Source organism: Fukomys damarensis, unplaced genomic scaffold (assembly GCF_012274545.1).
Source record: "Fukomys damarensis isolate Sample0158 unplaced genomic scaffold, DMR_v1.0_HiC HiC_scaffold_17, whole genome shotgun sequence".
Lineage (NCBI taxonomy): Eukaryota > Metazoa > Chordata > Mammalia > Rodentia > Bathyergidae > Fukomys > Fukomys damarensis.
In genome coordinates, this window is record NW_022900929.1 from 45885138 (window position 1) to 45910830 (window position 25693).

The window sequence follows — 25693 nt, forward strand, 5'->3', positions numbered from 1 at the left end:
GACTTTAGTGATGTGGTCCAGACAGGCTTCATCTCTCTTTCTTGCTCATGTTTTCTAAGCACTCAGCTCTCTAACAGATTTTACCTTACTGTCCGTGAATACTGGCTCCAGAATGTGGACTGGGATTCGTCTTTCACGAGTGAGATCCGGATACTGCCTGTATAGCAGCATTTGGTGACTACCCGGTACGTATTCATCAGTCCCTCCTTGTCCTCAGGTTCACTTGCTAGATAGTGAGGTGATTGCAGCAGGTCATGGTCCTAAAATATTAAATGGAAAATTCAGAAGTAATTCGCAAGTTTTAAATTATACATTGTTCTCAGGACATGGTAAAATCTCCTGCCATCCTTCTCTCCTTGTCCTGGGACATAAATTGTCACTGTGAATAGGGTAGATTTGCTGTGTGCTAGGTGCTCATTGTCCACTTTGTAGCCGTCTCATTATCAGAATGACTGTCCACAGTGTTTGTTTAAATGATCCTAATTTTACTTCATAAAGGACCCCAAATGCAAAAGTAGAGGTGCTGGCAATGTGGATATGGTAAAGAGTGAATGGCTTCCTTTAGGTGAAAAAATGAAAATTATAGTGTAAGTATAGGAAAACATAGTACAATATAGGGTTTTATTATATCTGGTGGGTCTGGGCTGTAGGAGTTCCCAGATTCACCCCAAGCTAGCTAGGTCCCCCCGCCCACTCTGATGTAGAAAAAGGAAGAGGAGCCAGAAATCCAGTGCAAAGTAAAAGTAATTTTATTGTATGTATTGCAAGAAGAATCAGTATGAAGCCACTCTGGGGGGAGTTGGGGCAGACAGGGCTGAGATGCCACTGTGTCTGCAGTGGGAGACCTGTATTATTGAGTAGGGATCCTGTCTCCACCCTCATGAGGGTGGACACTTGATGGATTGGACATTGGGCTTGTTGCTAGGGGTTTGGTCTTGCAGGCTGATAGGGGAATCTGGGGAGGCACGGCAACCTGCACAAGGAGGAACAGTGTTGTCTACACAGAGGCAGCTGTCAACACCACAACCCATCAGCCTCAAACCATAAAGCTGCTTGAAAACGGCTGCTCACAGCTACGTGGAGGTGGCATTTTCTACCCTCTAAAAAGGGCCTGCTTCTGTCCTGCAGTTTTACTCTATTTGTGGTTTCAGACATTTACTTGAAGTCTTGAAAAGTGACAATCACAAATAAGGGAGGATATGCTATACTGAATGCATGTCCAGAGGGAGAAGAAAACACATAAAAACCTTAAGCAGTTAAAAAAAAACTTCCTAGTTGATATTGCTGTAAAATGGGATTTGATACATTGAGGAACATGTATCATTTCTCTTTTTGGATTATGATGGTGTTTTCTATCGATTGGATTTGAGATGATATATATTATATATACAACAAAATCCATTCTGCACTTCATAAAAACAGCCTTCATTGTGTCATTTTAATTTTTATAATTTATAACTGAAACTATACCTCCTTTTTGGGTTGCTTTAGAATTTATCGATTTTTGTCCCTATGCTCTAATGGTGTGAATTTCTAAAGCAAAATCAATTCTTTATATTTTCCTATTTCATCCATGAGAATAAAGAAAATATTCAATGTCTATTCAAACTCAGGTTGAGAGCTACTAAAAATGTTATGTTTCGGAACAGCCAAATCTTAATATCTTCCAAGATGGGCAGAATGTTCTCTTCCTCTCTTTTTAGAAGGTCAGAGCTTCTCCAGAACAGATTGTTCCAGGATATTCTATTTTTTTCATCAGACATATTCTTTGAAATAGTTAACTTACTTGATGTGTCATTTATAAAAACTACAAAGAAATTTGCATTGACTTAATTACATTCTATCATTTTTTAAAGTCATGGGAAATATGAGCAAACCTAAAAGATTGTGGTAAAACTGAAATTCCAGGAGGACAAAGAAGAAAAAGAGAATATATATTCCACAACCCCGGATTATAATGGGATATAATGCTAATCGTGTCCTGTCAATCAGCTTTAAGATTTATAATAAAAGTGAAATGCCCTTATTTATGCTAATCTTTTGGCTTCATGGGATTCCTTCTCTTCCATTATTGTAAAATAAGGGATTTCAATGGACACAACTGCTACAACATATGAGTTTTAATATTCTAGAAATTAGAAAGCAAATGCAGAAAGAGATTAGTAGAGAAAAATTTTAAACTGATACTTATCCAGATAGCCAGAGTGGATGTTTTTTATTTTATTTTATTTTAAAAGACTAAATTCAGCCCAAATTGGAAAGTGCTCCCTGTGACAGAAATAGCTTTAAGTGAAAACACCTGTGAAAGGGTGGGGCCTGTTGAAAGAGCTAATGTGAGTGTGGGTTTAGAGTCAGAGCTCCAGTGGTCTGAGGAAACCAGAAGACTACGCAAATTTGTGCTGAGCTCTGGCTGCAGGAGGAATGGACAAGATCCTTGGAGTATCAGTTCTAATTCTAGGACTTCATCTAGCACGTGAGTTGTAGAGGAGAAACCACAGGAAATAGTATTAAATTGAGGGAGTGACAAGATGGGAGAACAGACAAAAGCATGCAAGTAAAATCTTTAAAAGGGAAATCCAGTTTTAGGGCCTAATGACTATGTTTTTAAATCTTTCTAAGCAGGGGTGAGCAGCCAGCAGAAGGAGAAAAGTGACCAGCAACAGGTGAAACAAAATCCTCAGTTTCTGACAGTCCAGGAAAGAGAGATTTCAATTCTGAACTGTACATATGAGAACAGTGCATTTGACTACTTCCCATGGTACCGGCAACTCCCTGGTAAAGGTCTTGAATTATTGACATATGTACGATCAGTTATGAATGAAAAGGAAGATGGAAAATTCAAAGTTTTCTTCAGTAAAAGTTCCAAAGAGCTCTCCTTGCATATCAGGGATTCTCAGCCTGGAGACTCAGCCACCTACTTCTGTGCAGCGAGCACACAGTGCTCTCCAGGCATGCAGCCTGCTCCATGGTACCGGCAACTCCCTGGTAAAGGTCTTGAATTATTGACATATGTACGATCAGTTATGAATGAAAAGGAAGATGGAAAATTCAAAGTTTTCTTCAGTAAAAGTTCCAAAGAGCTCTCCTTGCATATCAGGGATTCTCAGCCTGGAGACTCAGCCACCTACTTCTGTGCAGCGAGCACACAGTGCTCTCCAGGCACCTGCAGCCTGCGACCAAACCTGCCCTAGTTGCCCCAGCAAAACCTGCCTGAGATATAGGCTGCCAGGGATGTGAATTAGTTTTCATTTACACAAATAGTTAATAAAGTAAATGTATAACCTCAGTAGTGTGGCAGTATAGTGAGGATGTTATTAAAGTAAATACAATAAACTTACCTTCATGAATGGTCAGACTATAACAATGAAATGTTTTGAGATTGTCATAAACACCGTAACACTTGTGTGGCAACTGGGATTTTTACACATTGCTAGTAGAGTGCAAATTCTCACAACTCCAGGGGAAAAATAACTTAGCAGTTTTTTGTAAAATGATCTTACTTTAAGAACAGAGATTCCACTCCTAGATGTTTATTAAAAATGAAAACATCTATCTATACAAGGACTTTTGCTCTTAGCAATCTTAGCCATAAATAGCCTCACATTGACAAACTGGAAATGATCCAAATATTGATCACCTGGTGAATAAAACAAACTGTGCTTTATTCCCATAATGCTATGCTGAACAGCAATAAAATGGGTTAAACTGACAATAGAAGTAACCCACGATAGATCTAAAAGATTTTATGCTCCACTGGATGAATGGGTAAATAGACTGTGCTGCTCCAATGCCATGGGTGATTATTAAACAAGGAACAGTTTGTAGTAAAAACAACAAATTTGATGAAGTTTAAGGTCAGTATGCTGGGTGAAACAACTCGTTATCAAACATGACATAATGCACAGTTTAACTTATATTCTTCAGTTGGCAACATTATAGGGATTTTAACAGGTTGGTGGTTATGGCGGGGGAAGGTGTGTGCAGGGAGGCTTTTGTGGGTGAAGGAACATTTCCATGTCACTTACAGTGGTGGTTACACTTAGCTGTCATGTGACGAATTGTCATAAAACTATGCATACATTCTCACAATTGTACACAAAATTGATGATTCAGAATAATGTCGGTACAACAATGTGTAATAATATATAAACATAAAGTTATTCACTTTGGGATGAATTGGCATGTATTTGGTTAAGAATTTTGACATGATAATGCAACCTGTTAACAATGAATAAAACTAGATGTGCAAGAGATATCTACATGATTTTTTAATTTCTGGCATTCTAAAATTATTTAAAAATAAAAAGTAATATAAGGATCAAAATGTATAATCGATAATGTGAAATAGGAAGAAAATGTCTAAAGGGGTAGGGAAAAGGAAAGACAGGAAAGGAAAAAATATGAGAAAAGAAAAAAAATGAAACAAAGTCTCTGAAATAGGGAGGGATGGAGAGGTTGAAGAGAGGGCAGGGGAATGGGGAAAATATAAGGACTGAGATACATCATGTAAAGGTAAAAATTTCCAATGAATGTAACTGTATTGTATACATAAAGTGTACCCATAAACTTAATGAAAAAAATAAAAAATAATCATAGGAAACAGTCAGATTCTTAAGCATTGCTAGGTCAAAGTTACTGGGCAATAAATTCTGCAGATTCATATAAAACCAAACATACATCTACCATAACTCAACACCTCCACTTCTACTCATTTACCCAAAAGAGTTGCAAACATAATTTCATGAAGAGATCTGTATGAGAATACTCATAGAACCTTCATTTATAATAGCAACAAAGTAGAGGAAATGTCCACAGACATTAAATCAATTATACTATAAAATTCAATAGAATATTAATCAGCTATAAAATAGGCCGAACCACTTATACTTATAACAAAGGGAATAAACCTCCAGTATATTATGTGTAACACAGTAGCCAGACCTAAAATGATTGAAACTGATTCCATTCATATGATATTCTAAAATAGGCAAACTGACCCACAACGAAACAAATCAGAACCATGGTTACATTGTGAGTTGGAAGTTTTATGGGTGAGGTGCAAGGGATTATGTTGGAGTGAAGGGAGGAAACTTTCTAGTTTATAAGGCTGTTTGCCATTTTCAAATTTCCTTTAAATATACTTTTCTTACCATTAATTGCATACATAATTTGTACTAGAATAAAAAGTAAAAAGGAGAAATAAATCAAATAGGAAACAAAACTAAAGCAATAAAATGACTAATGCTATATAGAACAATTTTGAAGAAACAAAACATATATACTTGATAATGTTGATAATGGAAAAAATAGAATAGTTGAAAAATGCGTTAAGCTAAATGACTGTGTCTACAGCTTTCCATATTGGAAATATCTATGAGCATGTTACCTTACATAGCAGAATCATTTTCTAAGGCTTCCACAGCAAAGTACCACAGACTGGGTGGCTAATAATATCAGAAGTTTACTCCTCTTAGTCCTGGAGGCCACTCACTGCAGTTAAGCTGTTGGCAGGTCTGGGTCCACTCTGAAGGCTGTCAGGAGGATCTCCTCTGAACTCTCTCCTATCTTTCGTAGTCTTGTGCTTGTAGATGGTCACATCTTCTCTGTGTCACCTTTAAGTGTCACCTCTCTGTGTCCCAGCCTCTTCACATTACATTCTTTTCATAAACCTGGCCGTATTGGAGTAGAAACTGAGCCTACTCCAGTATAACTTTAACTAGTTGCACCTGTGACAACCATATTTCCAAATAAGATCATGGTCCAAAGTTCTAGAAATTCAACATATGAATTTAGGGGACAAAATTTAAGAGAATAGCTTATGAGTAAAGGGAATTTGCAGATCTGGTTAATATAAAGCTCTAGAGTTTGAGAGTTTATCTTGAATCATCATGGTGGATCAAAATTATAGATAGATACAGGACAAAAATGCGGTAAGATGTGGAAATGAAGAAAGCCTCTAAATGCTAGTAGGACAAGAAAGCTGATTATTCCCCACAGACACCAAAAGGAAGCAGACTGGCTGTACACTAGTGAAAACGATGTTTGGACTTGTGATCTCCAGAATTCTAAGAGGAACATTTATATTGGCTTGAGATACCATTTGTGTAACTTATTGAAGCAAAATAAGAAACTACTAAAAACAGTAACAGAAAACACTGAAAAATAAATATATCCGAAATAGCTATTAAAATGCTAAGATAAAATTATGAACAATTTTCAATAAATTTAGCGATTTTAAGAAAATAAACAATTTTAAAGAAAAAAACAAGTCTAAACCTAATGTAAAATAAAAAACTAAATAGATTTATAACCATTAAATTTACTTCACATGTGTATAAGCACACGCACACACACACACACACACACACACACACGAGCGAAATGGCCATTCAGCATGAAATACATCTGAAAATCTTTCCCAGTCTAAAAATTCATAAAAAAGATACAAAAAGAGAAAGTGAAAAGAGAAAATAAAATCAATTTGTTCTTAGCATCAGGAGATATGCCACAGAGGTCAGTACATGTATGAAGTTTCTCTGAAATTTAAAGTGCTTCCTTTTCTAGTTTAAAAGTTAGATCAGAAATATGGAATAGTGTTAGAGTCATTTTCATGGGAGTGAGAACTATAAGAATAATACAGAATACAAAGCTCAGGTTGGATGTTACCGCCAGAACACGAGCCACTACCAAGGACTTAGAAGGCAACATTGGGAAGGCCCAGCACTGCAGTAGTGATTCAGCTGCTTCTCACAGAATGTGAGTTTGGAAGACTTTGAAGGCAAATTGAGATTGTCACAGAGTAACTCAGTTATTTCTATTTATGGGCAGAGAAATAAAAATAAATTTTGGGAATTTTGGAGTTTACCATAAACTCCTTTACCAGATCAATTCTCAGCAAGGGAAAGGAAGGGCTATCCATTTAATATTCAAAGAGGAATTATTTTTTGTTTTGTACAATATTTACACTACCAACAGTTTTAAATTTGTTCATGGATAAAACAGCTCTTAGGAGGAGGTTTCGTTTTCCTGAAAACTATAACAAAACCCACAGAATTGCTCCAAACAATGCACACACGTTCATTACAGCAACGTGGTTGAGTACTGAGATTTAGAGGGGCACCAATGACTTCCCCTTCGCAGGACTACTAGAAAACTGAAGCACAAAGTTGCATTAGAAACAAAATGACTTTACTGCTTTCGTTGTTACTCCAGTGCACGGTTGGAGAGATGCCAGAATGTGGGAGCCTGTTCTGATCTCTTTTGTCTGAGAAGACGCTTTGCCTTGGCAAACATTCTAATCGCCAGAATTTGTAGTCCTTGGGGAAGAAGGGAGGTAAGGACTTGTGGTTCATCTCCGTACTGAAGCCAAGGATTAGTCACCATGTTTAAATTTGGTCTCAGATTGGAAGCAAGAGCACAACAAAAATTTAAATGAGCATTCACAATCGCAGGAAGAATTTATGCTCTTTGGCTTCAGACAAGCCTCTCAGATCTTATCATAAATTATTTTACTAAATCTGAATGTTTTCCAGGGTTAATCTCCTTTGAATGCTCCTAAAATATTAATACTTTATCGGATGGCATCATTTCTCAAATCACAAGAATGGACGAAAACAATACTGAGAATCAGGCGGACTTCATAACTTCAGCAAAAAAGCATAATCAAAGTTGACCCACATAAAAACAGGCTTTCAGAGGCACTGGCTCCCTGCTGCTGAGAGACCCTGTACCTGGGCTGTTCGGCACACAGAAGAGCCAGATCAACGGGAGGGAAACCCTGCTACCGTGCTGCTCCCAAGGCTGCTGTAGGCATCCGTGGTCTCCACACACAGAGTGGGAATTGTCCTCTGACTCACAGCCAGAGTAACCCCATCTTATACTGCCCACATGCTCTCAACGCCCGCTGGAGAGGTTGTGTTCCAAACTGCAGCATAATGGCGTCATGAGGCAGATGTGCGGAACCGCTTTTTTAAAACGTTATTTTATCAGTACCTGTTTTTATTACAAAAATTAACGTTCACCTTCCGTAGTGAGTACATGTACCGCCTTGATTCTTTTCTATTCCCCTTCCCATCTCCACCACCTCCTTCCGTCCATCTCCAGATCTCCTTTCCCTATTTTCCTCATTATTATTAATATTATCTATAGTTCATATTTGTGACACATAATGTTTACATTCATTGTGGATGTTTGGCACATGAATATGACGCTTCTTAAATTAAAGTTTTCCTTTCCTCCCTCTCTCCCTCTGATCTCTTGGATCCCTTCCCATTTGCAAAAGATCTAAGAACAGACTGAGAATGGAGTCCATACAACATTTCCCAAGGACCCTTCTTTGCTTTGATTTTGCTGCTGTTTTAATCATACCCTATAAAACCATTAGCCTAGCACAGTGGGGTTGGTGACTTTGGTAGTGCTACAGCCAGCATGTTTTCTACTATTCCACAATGAAGCTTTAATAAACTAATTTCCTTCCTAAGCTGCACTGCCCAAATTGTTCTTTGGTCTGCAGGCCCACTCCCAGTTCAGAGGTAGATGTTTTATGTCTCTCACTTTTATGTCTCTCACTCAGGTACAAATAATTGCAAACTAGGACACTGTCTGCTTCTCAGCACACTGAGGTGAAATAGCACAGGGAAGAGATCTTGAATGTTTTCAGACTCTTCCCTACACCACCGATTGATCTGTTGCTGTACCTGTCTCAAGAACTGGAACTCTACTAGAGTCCTTGGCTATATGTTCTTTCCAAGTTGTTTATTTTCCTTTTGGTCACTTTATATAAATTCATTCATTTAAAAAAATTGAGTAAATGAAAGATCATTTGCCATGTTTCTTACAATCATGTAACAGCATACAAAAATTCAGTCATCAATTTCTGTGATATTCACGTGCTGATAAGTACTTGGAAAATATATAGATATATGTATCACATTTTGTATGAGCAGATTATATTATTGTGTGACAGAAAGACCCACCATGATTTTCATAAGGTTATTTAACAAATAAAAACATTTTAATAGACAAATAAGGTTTACTACTTCATGTTTTTGTTTGTTTGTTTGTTTTTGTACCAGAAATGGAACTCAGGACCTCGAGCTTTCAAGGCAGGTGTTAGAACCACTGAGCTAAATCTCTGGCCCAAGACTGACTACTTTGAATCAATGGGATAGAAAATGTGATAACAGGACAATTGTATTATACATATTTAAGCATAATTTTCTTGAGGAGGTAATGGGACTGAATGTCATTGTCATCTCAAAATCTAGTCAATAAAATTCAGTATCAGACTTTGAAAGAATAACATTTTATTCCTGTTATAATTTCACAAAACAAACAATAGCTTCTCTTTTTAAAATTATTTTTATTGGTACATTGAGTGTTTACAATATAATGACATTTATTGTTGGAAATTTGTACCTTTACATAATCAATCTTGGTTCTTATTTTTTCCCCATTCCCCTGCCCTCCCTTCAACCCCTCTCTCCTTTACCACTGACAAAGACTTTGTTTCTTATTTTTCATATTAATTTCATTTCCTTCTTTCCTTTCCCCTCCCCCTCCTATTTATCCTTCCCCTTTGTCTCTTTTCTTCCTATTTCACATTATTTATTATACCTTTTAGTAAATAACAGAAGGGATGGCTTTTATCGTTTCATTTTGAAGTAGTTTTTTTAATTGTGAAATTTAAGTAGTTACCAGAACTGAGAGAAAAAGAAAAAAAAAAGATGCAATCATTGTTTTGTATATGCTTGATTTTCACAAGAAAAAAAGCAACAAACAAACAAACAAAGATTATCCAGAGAACAAAAAATAATTGGTAAATTAGCAACCAGTAAGTGGATTGAAAGGAGAATCCTTGGCTCATTATCAAATCTTCTATAAACAGGTCCCAAGTATTTCTCTGCTCAATACCATCAGTATGTGCCAATGAGCTGAACCTGCAATTCCCCTCAGCTATTTTCCTCAAACTAATTACTTTTTCACACCCCCCTTTCAGGTTCAGCTTAACATAACTCTCTGGGAAAGATAAGTAGACAAAGGAACAAGTTGGGGTGAGTCACACTTTTTCTCATGTGTGCACAGACCTTGTGAATTATGAACCTAAGAAACTACATTTCCTGCTCGGGAGATTAGCATAAGAACCAGGAAGTCTTTATATATATTGCCGAGGGCTCAGAGACTGAACTCTGAGGCTGAGGCAGAATGAAACATGCTGTACAGAGACATCCAAGGCACATGCCACCCTCTGACCTGCTGTGGATATTGGTGCTTTTGATCTGTTCTGGTACAGATGATCCAAACAGGCTGAGGCTTTTACAGATAAAATGATCGTATATAGGCAACAGGCTGCTTCACATGAGTTAGAAAAGGAAGGGGAAAGGGAGAAAATAAAGGAAACTGTACTTTAGTTTGGTTTGTCTTTGGGTCCTAAATTAGTCTAATTCTTACAATGCTTAATTCAGCATATCAGATTATCAGCTGTGTTTTCTGACTGCTTGCTTCTACAGGATCCAGTGTGGCCCAGAAACTGACTCAAGTACAGCCAGCCATATCCAGGCCAGAGGGAGAAACAGTCACCCTGGACTGTTCCTATGAGACAAGTTTGAACTCCTACTACCTTTGTTGGTACAAGCAACTTCCCAGTGGAGAGATGATTTTTCTTATTTATCAGTTTTCTTCTGGTTCAACTATAAAGATTGATCGCCATTCTGTCAACTTCCAGAAAGGAATTAAGTCCATCAGCCTTATTATTTCAGCCTTACAATTTGAAGATTCTGCAAAGTACTTCTGTGCTCTCTTTGAGGGCACAGTGTCTGAAGTGATAGTAAGAGCTGAACAAAAACTCAGCAGACTCTTACTGTAAGAGATACAAGCCCTGCTGAGACTGACACCTGCAGATCTCAAAAAAGAAGGGAGCTTTGAGTATTGTGGTTGCTTAACCTATGGTCTAGATCAGATTAAATTCTAAATAAAACCTGCTTCTATTTTATTTGGAAATTGGTATCAGGTGCAATCTTTTTCTTGAACATTCTGCTTTGGATTTTTGAGTTGGAGATAGAGCACACAGAATGAGTGTAGAGTTGGCAAACTTACAGATATAATGTTGAAAATTTGTCCCATAGTATTTTAAAGTGTCACTTTAAAATGCAGCACAGAATTGGGTACAACTCTCTAAAATAGCAATGCAAGGCATTTCCTAAGCCCTTTGGTTCAGCTTTGTGTTAGGTACAATCACAGAGGGAGAACCACCAGGAATGATGTAGGATAAGAGAGTAGTTATAAAGATGAAGCCTCCTGCAATTGCTGGAGCTGGGGGGAGGAGCTTCTGCTTGTCTTTCCATCTTGAACTGAGCATGACTTGGGTGAAGGTCAGCTAGATTCACATTTGGTTGGAACAGTGGGATGAAGACAAGCACGTGGCTAAATGGAGACTTATGAAGATGTAATGGAAACACATGCTGAAAATGGAACTCACATCATCATCATCTCTCATTTATCTCTCATCATCATCATCTGTTTCAGTTAAGAAAACATTGAAAAGAAGCAGTGCAATTTGCCGTTATACTACGTACTTGATCCAAAACAAAGAACGGCTGAAGGAGGAGATGGGGTGAGAGGTGAGGGCGTTGTGTAAACAGGAGGAGGACCTGGCAGACAAGTAGCAGCAGGAGAGAGAGAGCTGCCCAGGCCCTGGAGCCCTGAATCTAAAGAACATATAAATGGCTACTCCATCACACCTACCTCCTACATCTCGTACTATTTCTTTCATGTTCAGTGAACCCAGAGCAGAACAAACCAAAGAAGCAGATTCTGGGAAAAATAACTCCAGAGAGTTAAATCGAGAGCATGTAAAGCTACCACAGTGCTGCCTTCTCAACTTGTCAAACAAACATTCTTTAACAACCTTAAGGGCTGGGGATTTAGTTCAGTGGTGCTGCCTCCTGCCTTGAAAATGCAAAGACCCAAGTTCGACCCCTAGCAGCAAAACACACACAAAAAAACCAAGCTTAAAATTCAAAAACAAGACATTATAACCATCATGCTTTTTGCTAAAATGACACAACCATTCCCTACCCTATTGAATATGTGCAAGCTCTGTCCTCGAAGGGTATACAAAGTCCTTGAGTAGATCTGTGGGTGATGGTCATAACTTTTCTAGCTGAGATAAACTGCCCTATTGATACCCTGTAGCTTAAATACAAAGATAAAATGAGATATAAGATTATGTCTCATTAGCACATCTTATGTTACTACATGCAGGTTACTGGGAGGAGAGAAAACAATAGTTATTATTTACACAAATATATTTGTATTCAAAGAAAATGGAAAATCAGGACTGTTATTGTCCTTGTTTATATAAATGGACATAATAATATAGCTACAATCTTTCCACTCATAATAATCACCCGCATTAACTTCCCATGAAGCAGTCAGGAGCAATGTTATATGGGAAGCCATAAAATTGGATAAAGAATTCTGTACATCCACTACACTGTTTTTGACAGCATGGCTACAGGCAGATAAATAAAGGCAAATCCATATTTCAGCATATTTAAATAAATAAGAACAACAATAATAAAATTTTTTCAACACTCAGAGAAAATCCACACTTTGTATTCCTAGAAACAACATGAAGACTAATGTCTGACTTCCAATTAGGGGCATTAGTTGTCAACAACAAAAAGGCTTTTGTAATGTGCTTAAAGCAAAATGAAAGTTTACACTATCTTTCTATGAATATGACACATATTTTAAATTGGCCTTAATCATGTACACTGGTGCATGCATTTAACTTAAACTACCCAGGAAGTTGAGGCTGAAGAATTGCAAATTCAAGGCTAGCCTGAGGAACATTGCCCACAAGTGAAAGGTTAATGGAGAAGGTAGAAATTTCATTCAGAGCCTAGAAAACTGTTGCATTTTAAGAGATGAGCTTTCTCTGTGTTGTCCAGGTTGGCCTTGAAATTCTGTGCTTGAGGGATCTTCCTGCCTCAATCTCTGGAAGAGCTGGTACTACAGGTGTGCACAAGGGCACCTGGTTCTACAATGCATATTTCTAAAAGGGGATTAAAATGCAGAATGCATCAATCATTTATAAAATCAATAAGAAAAACATCATCATTGAAAATGACAAAAAATTTCACTGCTTCAGTAATGTGATACCCGGTATCAATAAGCATGCAAAGAGGATTTTATATCATCACACATTAGGGAAATGAAAATGAAACCCCTTGTAAGTACTTTACCTGTGTTCTTTTAGCACCCCAAACATAATAGCACAGGTAATGAAGAGGAAATGACAACCAAAGCGTGGAGAAAAATAATGACTACTTCCAGGAAAAGTGATGGTTAAGTCTTCCAGAAGTTTCCAGTACTGAACCCATGTGAAGGGAAAAAAACACAGTCACAGCCATAGACCTAGACCAATGATGGCAAACCTATGGCTTGCATGCTGCAGCAGCCTGTTTGTTATCCTTGAAAGCTCTAAAATATTTACCATCATGAACCTAGACTTTGAAGGAAAGGGATGTTTTACCAAGAAAATCAAGGTCTATATTTATTGAGCTTGCTATATATAAGGAACTGTATTACACATTTCAGAATCATTATTTAATTTAAACATCACAACCCTATAGTATAGATTTTATTGTTACCTTTTTTATATTCAGGACACCAAATATGACTTGTACACAAATTTTCCCATTTCAATACATTTCTTCTGAATCCATCAGTCACTACCCCTGTCTCTAAATTATTACCTAATTGAGGTAATTTTCTCCTCCCTTTCCTCAGTTCTCCTCTTCACCCCCACTTAAACCCAGCCTCTGTTAGCATCAGCCCCAGGGAGGATGTCACGGTAACAGTAGTGGCTTTGGGATTGGTAATGTCAACATATATTTTCCAATACCTATCTTGTCCAAGACTCAGCAGTCTTTTCCCCATTACTTTTAAAGTTCCATTTGTAGAAATATAATATGCACTAATATTTCCAAATATTTCACATACCCAGTGAGGGCTCCCTATGGGTGGAACTGCTTTCAATTCTCAGATGGTGACTCTGACAATCATCTCAATGTTTAAAATGCTGTTCCTTTGCTTTTCATCTATTATTTAAAACGAGGTAAAACACATAATAAATTATGTAAAAGTTGCACGTGTATCTTAATGGAATTTTGCACTTGTCTATGTCCATGTAGGACTGTTTGGGCCTGCATGTTGAGATTTTTCATTACTCAAGAGAGTTTCCATGTGTTACTTCCAATTCAACAGCTCACCTCCCACTCTCCACCTGAGAGCCCCTCTGATGATTTTCATCACCTACCTGTGAAGTTTGTGCGACTGGTGAATCAGACAGGGTCACACTGCTCAAATGTTCAGGCCTGGCTACCTTCACTCACCGTACTCTGCAATGCATTCACCTTGCTGTGCATTTTAGTTGTTGGTTCTTTTTTATTGATGGGCAGAGTTTCTTTGTAGGAATATGCAAATCCATTCCCTCTGAAGCAGACTTTTGGGGTGTTCAGATTATTTACACTTTGATGCCATACCAAAGGAGCTGCTACAAACATCCCAAATGTACCCCCAAATTTGCAAATAGAAACTCTCTCCTACTGTAGCAGGAGCACAGCTCCAGTTTCCTGATAGTCAAATGCAGTTTCATATGCAAGGGTTAGGCGTGTGAAGGAACATTCTCCTGGAGATTGAAAGGTACAGTACAGTAGCTGTCCAAGACCACAAACTGTCCAAACACTAGTGGCAGACACACCTTGTGTTCTTTTTAATATATAAAAGTGAGCTCTGGGGAGGGGCTCTCTTTTTAGGGTGTAAGGATGGTTCTGACCTGTGTACGTATTTGCTCATAATCTCTGTTTATTGCTTTCAAATAAAGGGTCACTATTCAAACATCTTCACTTTTACCATTGTTATTGCAGACCCATGTCACCTTCACACAAAGCACTCAGCACCACATCTTACACTGAGTTACATCCTGTAAAAGAAACTCAAAGTAGTTCTCCCTTCTTGGAGCTCAGGTTGATGGCAGGCACTTATCACAGCATCTGTAGTCCTTTATTGAATTTACAAAGATGTTGATATCCGCTCTACATCACAGGATCTCTGGAGGAAGATATAGTGTGTCATTCACTTTTTATTTCCCCAAATCAACAATATATTGGTTGAACTATATTGAATTATAATGAGTGGTTAATAATTTTTAAGTTCACACATAACAATAAAAAGGACTGTTTTTGCATCACTACATCACAAGCGTGTGTTTTCATAAAAAGGCATGCTCCCATCCACCCCACGGACCCCTCTTGCCTTCAAGATAATCTAGAGGTATAGTGCTGGAAAGAAAAGCTGGGTTGAGATCTTTAAGTCAGCTCAGGAAGGAATGTCCTTCCTTTAGGGTTAAGCCAACCAAGAGACACAAAGGCTCTTAAATTGTAGACTGTCCTGAGGGATCTAGTAGGGAATAGCTGTCAAAAGATTTGAGAAATTTTCTGAGCTTGGAGATGAGGGTCAATAATAGTAAATAGGGGCAAGTGATTGTGTATGAGAAATAACTAAGAAATCATTATCATTTCAGAAACCATTTTTAAAAATCCCTTTCAACTAATAGCTCTGCTTTCTACAACAAGGGATAAGTGACTGAATTGGAGACTTTCTTCCTGTTTCAACTCCTCAGACAATTATAGCTTTCATGGACATAGCTAAGTACACATTGTTACCAAAATACTTATCAGCATCATTATCTATGTACCCAACAAAATTCTGTTTGAAACACAGAATCATATAAAGCAAAAAGGAAGATTGGGAATTTTAAAGAACACAAAGCAGATTTTAAAGAGATTTTATTGCCTAAGATTTCTTTATACCAGAAGAAAACCTAAGCTTATTTCTCAGGTTCACATGATTTCAGAACAATGTAATTGTATCTTTTTTTAGTATTCCCTGTGTCTCTTTCTGCTAGCTAGAAGAAGAAAGTAAAAAGGAAAGCGGGGTCGGGGGAGGGAGAATAGGAGCAGAAATGTAATGAGAAGGGAAAATGTGTGCCTAGGTTTGTTGTGAGCTGGGCTGTCCCCAAAATCACAAAATCTGAAAGGATTTTGCAATTGCAGCATCTGGAAGGGTGGGGAGAACAACACTCATACGTCTTGCGGACTTTCCTCCCTCTTAGGATCCATGGGGCATTTCCAGGCTTGTGTAGGTGTTGCAGTGACACCACTGTGCCTGGTTCTCTAGTCCTACTCAGAGAGGGCTGCAGGTGGAGTTGAGCCCTCCAGCCTTTGTCCTCCAGGAGGGAGCCAGTTCCACTCTGTTGTGCAATTTTTTCCCCCACAGTGTGCAATGTGCAGTGGTGTTGCCTCCCAAATCCTGGTGGATGCCTTATAAACTTGTTCCACGTTCCTTGAAGGAAAAAATAGATTAGAAGACTAAAAGCTAGAACTCTCACTGAAGATCGCCACAGCTCATGGTCCATTTCCTCTTCCCAGACTGGGGATCGAGTCATTTAATTCCTGAGCTGTGGCCCACAGTGTTCCCCAGGAACCAGCAGCTGCTACACAAACCTTGAGCGGGACCGAGTCCCACCCCAGCCTCAGTGACCTCGTGGAGCCACCACCAGCACTGCTGCATTTGCACGGCTGACTGTTTCCCAGCTGTACCGGCGAACAGTGAAACACATACACTTTTAGGCCTCATATCTTTAGGACTATGGACTTTATCTTTCCTTCTCAATAATGCCTTTTGCATTACAGATTTCTAAATTGTAACTAGGAGTAATTGATAAACGGACTGAGTAAAAATTGACATTAATCTACAGTGTACTAGATTCTCAAAAGGTGAAACATATAGAAAAGTTTCAGATAAAGTTATTCTTAATAATTCTGAGGCTTAGTTGTACGCCTTAAGCACATTTGGATCTGGTGTAACTACAGTGAGTCCTCCTGGCTGCCAAATATGGTGTGTGTAACCACCCTACCAGCAGTAGAGAAAAGCAAGTATTCACTGAATGGTTATATAGGAAAAATAGATGTGGGAAAAATTAACATGTATGTTTTATTCATCTTAAGTCCCTTTGATGTTCTGGAGGCTTTTCCTGGTATTACTCTTCCAGATCTCAGAGTGATACACCCGAATAGAAGGCAGCAGATATTTTAAGAAGGGCACAATTTTCATCCATCTGAAGCAACCGGTGGCCCTGTAGGAACACTCAAGCTATTACTTCAGTATCCTGATTGAGTCAGGATTTGCTGAACAAAAACAAAAGACCAAAACTCCTAAGGAAATTGCTCAATGGAACTTCCTCACGTGGTCACAAGAGGGAAATGCTGCTTTAGAGAGCATTAAAGTCTGTCTCTTCTGCACATATTCATCAAGTAGCCAGGTTATCCTCTTAAAATCTAGTAAATTATTCTCTCCCAGTCCACTTCAATTTAAATAGATATCAAATGTATCTGTGCATCTGCCCATCCATCTAACTGAACAGTGTCTGTTGTTTCTCAGTCCATAGGTTTGAAAAATAGAAGCTGTCCTTCAGTCAGGGCCGCGAGAACTTCTCTAATGGGGTTTGCAATTTTCTCACCCATGCCCCGCCTAATAGGCAGCCACACTGCTGAGCCTGCAATTTCCTGACCCATTCATTTTACTAGGAAATCTACTTATTTAAGGCCCAGTTCAAGAGCTTCCTCCCTTAGGATCCTTTTCTGAGTGGGTTGAGAATCAGAGTTCATCTCTCTTTCCTCAAGTGCGGGCTATTCAGAGCTCTGCTAGAATTCCTCTTGCTATCCACGAATACTGGAATTAAGTTGGAGATTGAAAAAATATTTTTCATGAATAAGATCCAAGAACTGCTCATCTTGCAGGCATTTAATGGACACTCAGGATGTATGAGCTTGTACCTCCTATCTTCGGTTTCACTTTTCAGTGATTCAAGTTCCCATAGACAATGATAGTCTGACAATATTAAATAGAAAATTCAGAAATGAACAATTAATAAATTCTAAATTGCATACTCTTCTGAGTAGTATAAGTAAATCCCCTGCCAGCCTGTTCCACCCCAACATGCGATATGGCCCTTTGTCCAGGGTATTCATGCTCTGTGTGCTGTCTGACCAATTTTCTTTTTTTTTTATATAATGCATTTTGATTTTTTTCTCATTGAGTTTATTGGTACCTTTTAGGTATACATTTAGTTCCATTCACCATTGGGATCTTGTACCTTTGCATGACAGGTCTTGGTTCTCATTTTTTTCCCCATTCCCCTGCCCTCCCTCCACGCCCCCCCATTTACAAAAATTTTGTTTCCGTTTTTTTGTTTTCTCATATTTTTTCTTTTCCCTTATTTCCCTTCTTCCACCCTTCCCACTTTCCCTACACCTTTAGCCCTTTTCTTCCTATTTCACATTGTCAATCATACCATTTGGATCTTATTTACACTTTTAGTTTTTCACACCAGAGAAACTATTTAGTATTTACACATGTGTGACCAATTTCCAATTAGTGGCCATCTCATTTAAGAATTACTGTCATGTGTCATAGTGTTTGTGTTCAAGCAATACTTATTTTACTTAATAATTAAGTACCCAGAGTGCAAGAATAGTGTGTTGGCAATGAGTATGCCAAAGAGAAGCCTTGAAATGTTTTCTGTAGGTGAAAAAATGAAAGTTTATTGTGTACATAAGTATAGAAAAAAACATAGTGTATATATAGGGTTTTGTGTAAGTTGAAGTTTCAGACATTCACTGGGTGGGGGTTGATATGTACCTATCACAGATGAGGAGCTTAGGGGAAGGCATACTCTCCCAAATGAATGAATAAATTAAAAGTAAACACATAAACACTTAAACAAAGAATAGAAATTATACCTTTCAATATTGGCATAAAAAGGGATTGAGCAAAAATGCTCTGTTTCCAGGGGCCCAAACCTCATATATCTCCTGAGTGCGTCCTAGGAATGTTTTCCTCCTTTCTTACCTATTAAATCAAAGATCCTCCAGAATGAATTATTTCAGGATTTCCTAATTTTCCTCTGGATATTTTTAGAGATATGAAATGTATTTTCTGAGTAAAAAAGACAAAGAAAATGCCCATAACTTAACTACTTTCTATCATTTCTTAGGGTTTGAATTATGGACACATCAGAAAGAGCAGAATAAAACTGAGGTTCGTGGAGAGCGTAAACCTTTATGCCCTCTTTTTCCTGATCCATGACATTAATTTATAGAGGGATATTATGCCCACTGTATGTCCTCATTGAACATTATTAGTATTTGTAATAATACTGAAATGTCCTTGTAGATGTTAATCTCCTAGATTCATAAGGTTCCATCTAATTGTAAATGACCTGATTTCCAGTGACCTATGCAACTGTTACAGCATATGAGTTTTAATATTCTAGGAGGTGTGAGGAAAGCATACAAGAAGATTAAGAGAGAGAAATTTGAAGTGATGTCTCTCTGTATTTAAGGAGGGGAATTGCAAATGACTATATTTTCAGTAATTCTAAGTGGACAAAATGCAGAAGTGTTTCCTTTGCCACAAAGAGTTTTAAGTGAAAACACTTGTGAAAGGGCAGATCTTGCTGAAAGAATAAAAGTGGGTGTGAGTTAGAGCCAGAGCTCCAGCAGTCTAGGAAGAACAGAAAACCACTTGAGTCTGCACTGAACCCCGGCTTCAGGGGGAATAGCAAGATCCTGGGAGCATCATTTTTAGCTCTAGGACTGGACCTGGCATGTGAGTTGTAGAGGAGAAATCCCAATGTTAAGTTGAAGGAACAATAAAATTGGATTACAGACAAAATCACGCAGGTAGAAACTCATTTGGTTTTACCCTAGTGAAACCGAATCTGGACTTGTGACCTCCATAATTCTAAAGAGAAAATTTTTGTTGTTTTATGACATCATGTTTGCAGTACTTTCTTACAGCAATAATCAGAAACTCACGAAAACAGAAATAAGAAGGACTAATCAGCAGAGATATCTCACGTAGCAACAAAAATTTGTTAAAAAATTGCATGCAATTGATACTAATAAATTTTAAAGCTTTTAGGGAAAGAAAAAATTTAATAGAAAATATATATTGTCCAAATAGCTCAGGAAGAAAAAGAAAAACTAAAAAGGTTTATAAGCATAAAAGTTGATTGGGAATTATAATAGAAATTCCTACAGAGTTTTTAATGAAACAGTACTTTTTAGTTAGTATGTTTTCTCCATGATAAAATTAAGAAAGACACATTACAGGGGTGTACTTCTACAGGTCATAATCAATAAATATTAGAAATGAAGTTTGGAGAAGAAACTGCAATGAAGAAATACAAAAAAATCCAAATAGAAGAAGAATAAAAGGTAATTCAAAGCAGAAGAAAGAGATGTTATTAGTGAAAATGTACAATATAATTATTCGGAGTTATCAAAGGTAAAAGAAATTGCTATGTCATTTTTATCAGATAGACAAAATTAAATATGAAAATATGAAGTGACAAGAAGAATATAGGGAGATGGGGCTATTAGACTTTATAAGATGGAAGTAAACAACTATATAGAGAAAAATATATATAGTCACTTAGGAGGCCAATTTGCTTAAACTGTTTAAAAAAATATAAATCTACAAACCCAGTCATTCCAATTCTGGTGGGCTAAAAATTCAAACATATGAACAAAGTATAATTTATAAGGATGAAACATTATTTTTTAAAAAAATAATCATTGTTGGACAGGGGATTTAGCTCAGTGGCATGGTGTCTGCCTGGCAAATGCAGTTCAATTCCCAGTATCAAAAAATGAATAAATAAAAATAAACATAATCAATCAGCAGTGTGATATAAAAAGTAGTTTATTTAAACCATAACATGCAAAGCTATTTTCAGAAAAGCAGTGGTACTACACACACTTTACGACAATTCTAAGAATATAGTGTTGACCCCAAAAAGCAAATAATGGGATAGTAAATGTCACATGGTTCCATTTATGAAAAATCTCAAAATACAAATAAAATATGTTGCTTTGGATACACAAATACAGAATTTGAAAAGACCTGTAGGGAATCTCCCCAGTAGCAATTCTTTTTTTGCAAGAGAGGCCAAAGAAAAGGGATGAATACTTTTGATGTATCTACTATGTGTGTTCAGAAGGAGAGACACAGGGAGGGAGGATCTAATGAAAACAATATAATTAAAAATCTATATACTGACTTTGCTGGGTGTAAAGGTGTCTATATATAATTTTCTTTATTTTTACATGGGACAATTATGTTTTACATTTAAAATAATTTTTTAAAAGAAAAGCAGCCAGCACAAATTTATACCAGTCCACAGAATGCAGACAGGAACCCTCGTTATCTATAACTTTTCAAGGCACATTGCCACTACACTGCATAAGTGTCAACAGAAATTCCAGAAGAAAAGACTTTAATTTGTGTATGAATTAGAGTTTAGTTAGCTGTGGTAAAGTGCTTTTGTTCTCTCAGTTACTCAGGTGTCTGAGGCACAAGGATCGCTTAAACCCAGGAGCTGTGGGCCAGCGTGGGCAATATCAGGAGTCCCTCAAAAAACAAAACAAAACAAAACAACAACAACAAATGGCACCCACACATGAGTAAAGGATATTCTACATGAAACACAGAACCCAAACGCTACCTTCCATAATCTACAATCTATAATTTGTCACCACAGCAAAAGAGAAAGTGAAAAATAAAATAGTTCGGCAGAAAGCTATGTACCAGAAGAGGTCAGTATATGAATTTCCTCTGTGTCTCAAACATGTGTTCCCTTTCCTATTAGTTTGAAACATAAATCAACAATTTTGTAAAGAATTTATAAAGGATTGGAGTAGCTTTCAGTAGATGTAAATATACACGACTAAAATAGAAGACAGTGTTCAGCATGGAGGTCAGCATCAGAACAGTGGCACTGTCAGTGATGAAGGAGGGAGCCAGAACTCAGATGCTCTGGGAACCTCAGTAGTGATTAGGTGGGTTCACATGGAATGTGACTTTGGGAATTTTACAAAAGAACCCTGGAAAATTTGAAGACAACCTGACATAGACTGATTGAATTATTCTCTATTAGCTTTTTCTATGGGCCAGCCAAGCAAAAGTAATCTTTTGGAATTTTGGAAGCTTACTCTCTAACCAGACAAATTTTCAGCGTAAAGTCGAAGAGAATCATTACTCATTCAATATCCAAAGAGGGATGTTTTTTGGACTGAATTTATACCATCAACAGTGTTGACTATTTTTTCTGATGAAACAGCATTTTGGGAAAAGCTTTATCTTCCTGAAAACTATGACAGGATCCACAGAATAATTCCAGCGTAGGGTCACTCATGGCAGCAAAACACCTAAATACTGGAATTTGGAGGGCTATGAGTCTCTCTGTTCATCTAATTAAATTAATAAAATTAAGCACAGTCTCCTTATAAATATACTTTGCTGCTCCCATTAGCACTATAATACACAGCTGGCAAGATGTCTGAATGTGGAAGCCTCTTTTGATCTCAACTTTCTGAGCAAATGCTCCGGCACTGTGAAGTTTGTTCTTGCCAGGTTTTGAGGTGAGTGGGGAAGAAGACAGGGGGGATTCTGATTTGTCTCTGTTAGGGAAACCAGGGATTGGTCAGTGTTTCACGTTAGGATGAGACTGGAGGAAATCAAAACTTGAGTGTCTGTGAACACAGCACAAATTCATATTTGATTTCAGATATGCCAATCAAATCTTATAAATTAACTTACTAAACTTGGAAATTTTCAGTGATTTATCTCTCATGAGTACTTCCTTAAATATTAGGGTTTATCCTTTACTAGTTAGTATCATTTGTTACTTAAATCACTAGGAAGGACCAAACAATGTTTAGGAAGGAGCAAATTTCCTAACCTAGGTGCCATGGAGAATTCCAATTGACCATCACAAAAATCACACACACCTACCTACTGATGAGGGGTGGAGTGTCAGCAGCACAGAGTAGCCTTTTGAACAGGAGGGAAACCCTGATACCCTGCAGCTCCCCCAGGACACTGTGGACTTCTGTGATCTCCATGTGCTTAGGTGTAAATAATCCCAAGCCAGCACACAGAGGTGAAATACAACAGTGAGGATATCTCCAATACTTGGAAGATCTTCCCAGTACCATTCACTGATATGTTATTCATAACTGCACCAAGAATCAGAACTTTGGTACAGACTTTGTGTGTTTTTCTAGTTGTCTATATTTCTCTTGGTTACATTCTATTAATTCATAAAGTGATGCAATTGTCAAATATAAAGTTAATATCTACATGCTGCACAATCACATAATAGCACTCAAAATTTGAGCCACCCATTGCTGTGGTGATCCTATGCTCTTGAGAGCTTTCAGCATTCAAATAAATAAAAATACAGAATTTGACAAGTGAATCTCAATACTTTCGACCAATGCTGTTGAGTCATTCTTTATGAGAAGGCAATGGGACTGAATATCCTTGTTCTCTCAAAATCTAAGAAGTAAAACTCAGTGTCACTCTTTGAAAGGGTAACATTTTCTTCTGATTAAAATTTCATGAAAAACATAATACCTTTGGAAAGGCATGAGGATTGACTGTATCATTTGATTTAGAACAGTTTTATGAATTATGAATTATAAATATATCTTAGAAATGCGAAGGCAGAAATGCAGTAATTGTATTGCATGAAATATTAGGTGGAAAAGAGTAAATATTTGTTAAACAGTGACCAATAAGTAGAGTGAAGGGAAAGTCAGGGTGTCATAATCAATTTTCCTGAATTATTCTACTGATTAACACTAGTGTGTCTCAAATAGCTCAATGTTCAGCTCCCCTGAGTTCCAAAGCTCCATACTAACTGCCATTCTCAGACTTCCTTGTTAGGTCCAACTACCTGGCGTAGACAAGTAAGTAGAGGAACAGCTTGGTGTGACTGTACTTTTTCTCATCTGTACATAGACTTTGTGGTCTATGTACTCAAGGATCCTCATTTCCTGTTTAGAGGGGCAGCATAGAAACCCTGCAGGTGCTTATCGACATGGCCAGGCATTCAGAGACGAACACACTGCAGAGAAACACAGACTACATGCTGTCCCCCATCATTCTGTGGGTGGCTGTGGCCTTCATCTACTCTGGTATGGTTCACTGCCCTATACTGCTTTACTTGGGCTAGAGGAAAAAGGGATGGGAGAAAAGAAACTCTGACTTTAGTTTGGTTTAATTTAGGATCCTAAATTAGCCTAATTCTTATGAAACTTTTATTCACTACATGAGAGGATCAGCCCTGTTTTCTGGTTGTTTCTACAGGATCCAGTGTGGCCCAGAAAATGACTCAAGTTCAGTCAGCTGAATCAAAGCCAGAAGGGGAAGCAGTCACCCTGGATTGCTCCTATGAGACAACTTTTAGTTCATACTATCTTTATTGGTACAAGCAACTTCCCACCGGAGACATGATTTTTATTATTCATCATCGTTCTTCTGAGTCGAAGACAGCAAAGAGCGGCCGCTATTCTCTCAACTTCCAGAAAGTAGCTAAGTCCATCAGCCTTACCATCTCAGCTTTAGAGATGGGAGATACTGCGAAGTATTTCTGTGCTCTTGGTCAACACAGTGTTTGAAGTGATAGTAAGAGCTGAACAAAAACTCAGGAGCTCTGTAAGAGAAAGGCCCTGCTGTGGCAGCCTCGCTGAGACTAGCACCTGCAGATCCTGCATAAGAAGGGAACATCTGTGCCTCATCTGTGGTCTGGAGAAGAAGAATAAATTCTAAGAAAGACCTGCTTCTGTCTCATTTGGAAACCGGTGCAATATCTTCTTCCTTTTTTAAAAATTTCCTGTTGAGGTGAATAACCCATCTATTGTTTTAATGAAAAATAAAACAGAATTTCATTAATTTATTCATGTTCAAAGGTAAATAAGAGAATAACAATAATTAATACACAGTGCATCAATAATATGTTTCTTCTTGAATTGTTGATCCTAAAGTAGATCATACAGAATGTGTATAAAGGTCCTCTAATGTAAAGTTGCCTCAGTTATTTAATGTGTCACTTTCACTTGAAAGTGCTCACAGCCTAGTTCTAAGTATAATTACCTTGAATAGATGTGAGTATCTTCTGCCTAGCTGTTTTCACTTAGGTTTTGTGTTGGTTACGTACAATCAAAGGAGAACCACCAAAGCTGATGTAGAGTAAGAGAACGATTGTAAGGATTAGACCTCAGGCATGTGTTGGAGCTTGAGGAGGAGTCTCTGCAAAGCCATTGTTGTTGCATCTTATATTGAGCCTGTAATGACAGAAATTCCACAAGACACAGATCTGGCAAGGGGAGCTGGGTGAGGACAGCACATGGATGAACTGTGACTTGTGAGGACGTAGCGGGAGCCCCGAGATCAACTGGAACCTTCAAGGACAAACTAAAATTTGTCTGTCCCTTAGTTCCTTCTATATTAGTTAGTAGATGACCTTCTAAAGAAGCCATGTCCTTTGTCAATATACTACACATAAACTTAGCCCAAGCAGAAGAGAAGCTGAGTTAGAAAATGTGGTGGGACGAGGAGCTAAGTCACCAGGAATAGTAGCCGGAAGGTGAGGCAAAATGTGTGATGGTGTCCCAGGGCCTGGAGCCCTGAGTGTGCGAAGCCTGCAAGAAGTGGCTGCTCTATCACACTGACTTCCCAGTTGTTAAACCTTTGTGTGTGTGTGTGTGTGTGTGTG

At 37.8% G+C, this 25693-nt stretch overlaps 3 gene segments (V, D, J or C); all 3 read left to right on the top strand.

Annotated features, from left to right (window-relative positions):
• Positions 1 to 2412: 2412 nt before the first annotated feature.
• On the top strand, positions 2413 to 3191 carry LOC117286572. The segment is given in 2 exon segments: positions 2413 to 2473; positions 2623 to 3191. Coding segments are annotated over 2 exon segments (621 nt in total).
• Positions 3192 to 10236: 7045 nt separating this feature from the next.
• On the top strand, positions 10237 to 10864 carry LOC109118484. The segment is given in 2 exon segments: positions 10237 to 10285; positions 10509 to 10864. Coding segments are annotated over 2 exon segments (405 nt in total).
• Positions 10865 to 24050: 13186 nt separating this feature from the next.
• LOC109118483 lies at positions 24051 to 24596 on the top strand. The segment is given in 2 exon segments: positions 24051 to 24113; positions 24286 to 24596. Coding segments are annotated over 2 exon segments (360 nt in total).
• Positions 24597 to 25693: the final 1097 nt, after the last annotated feature.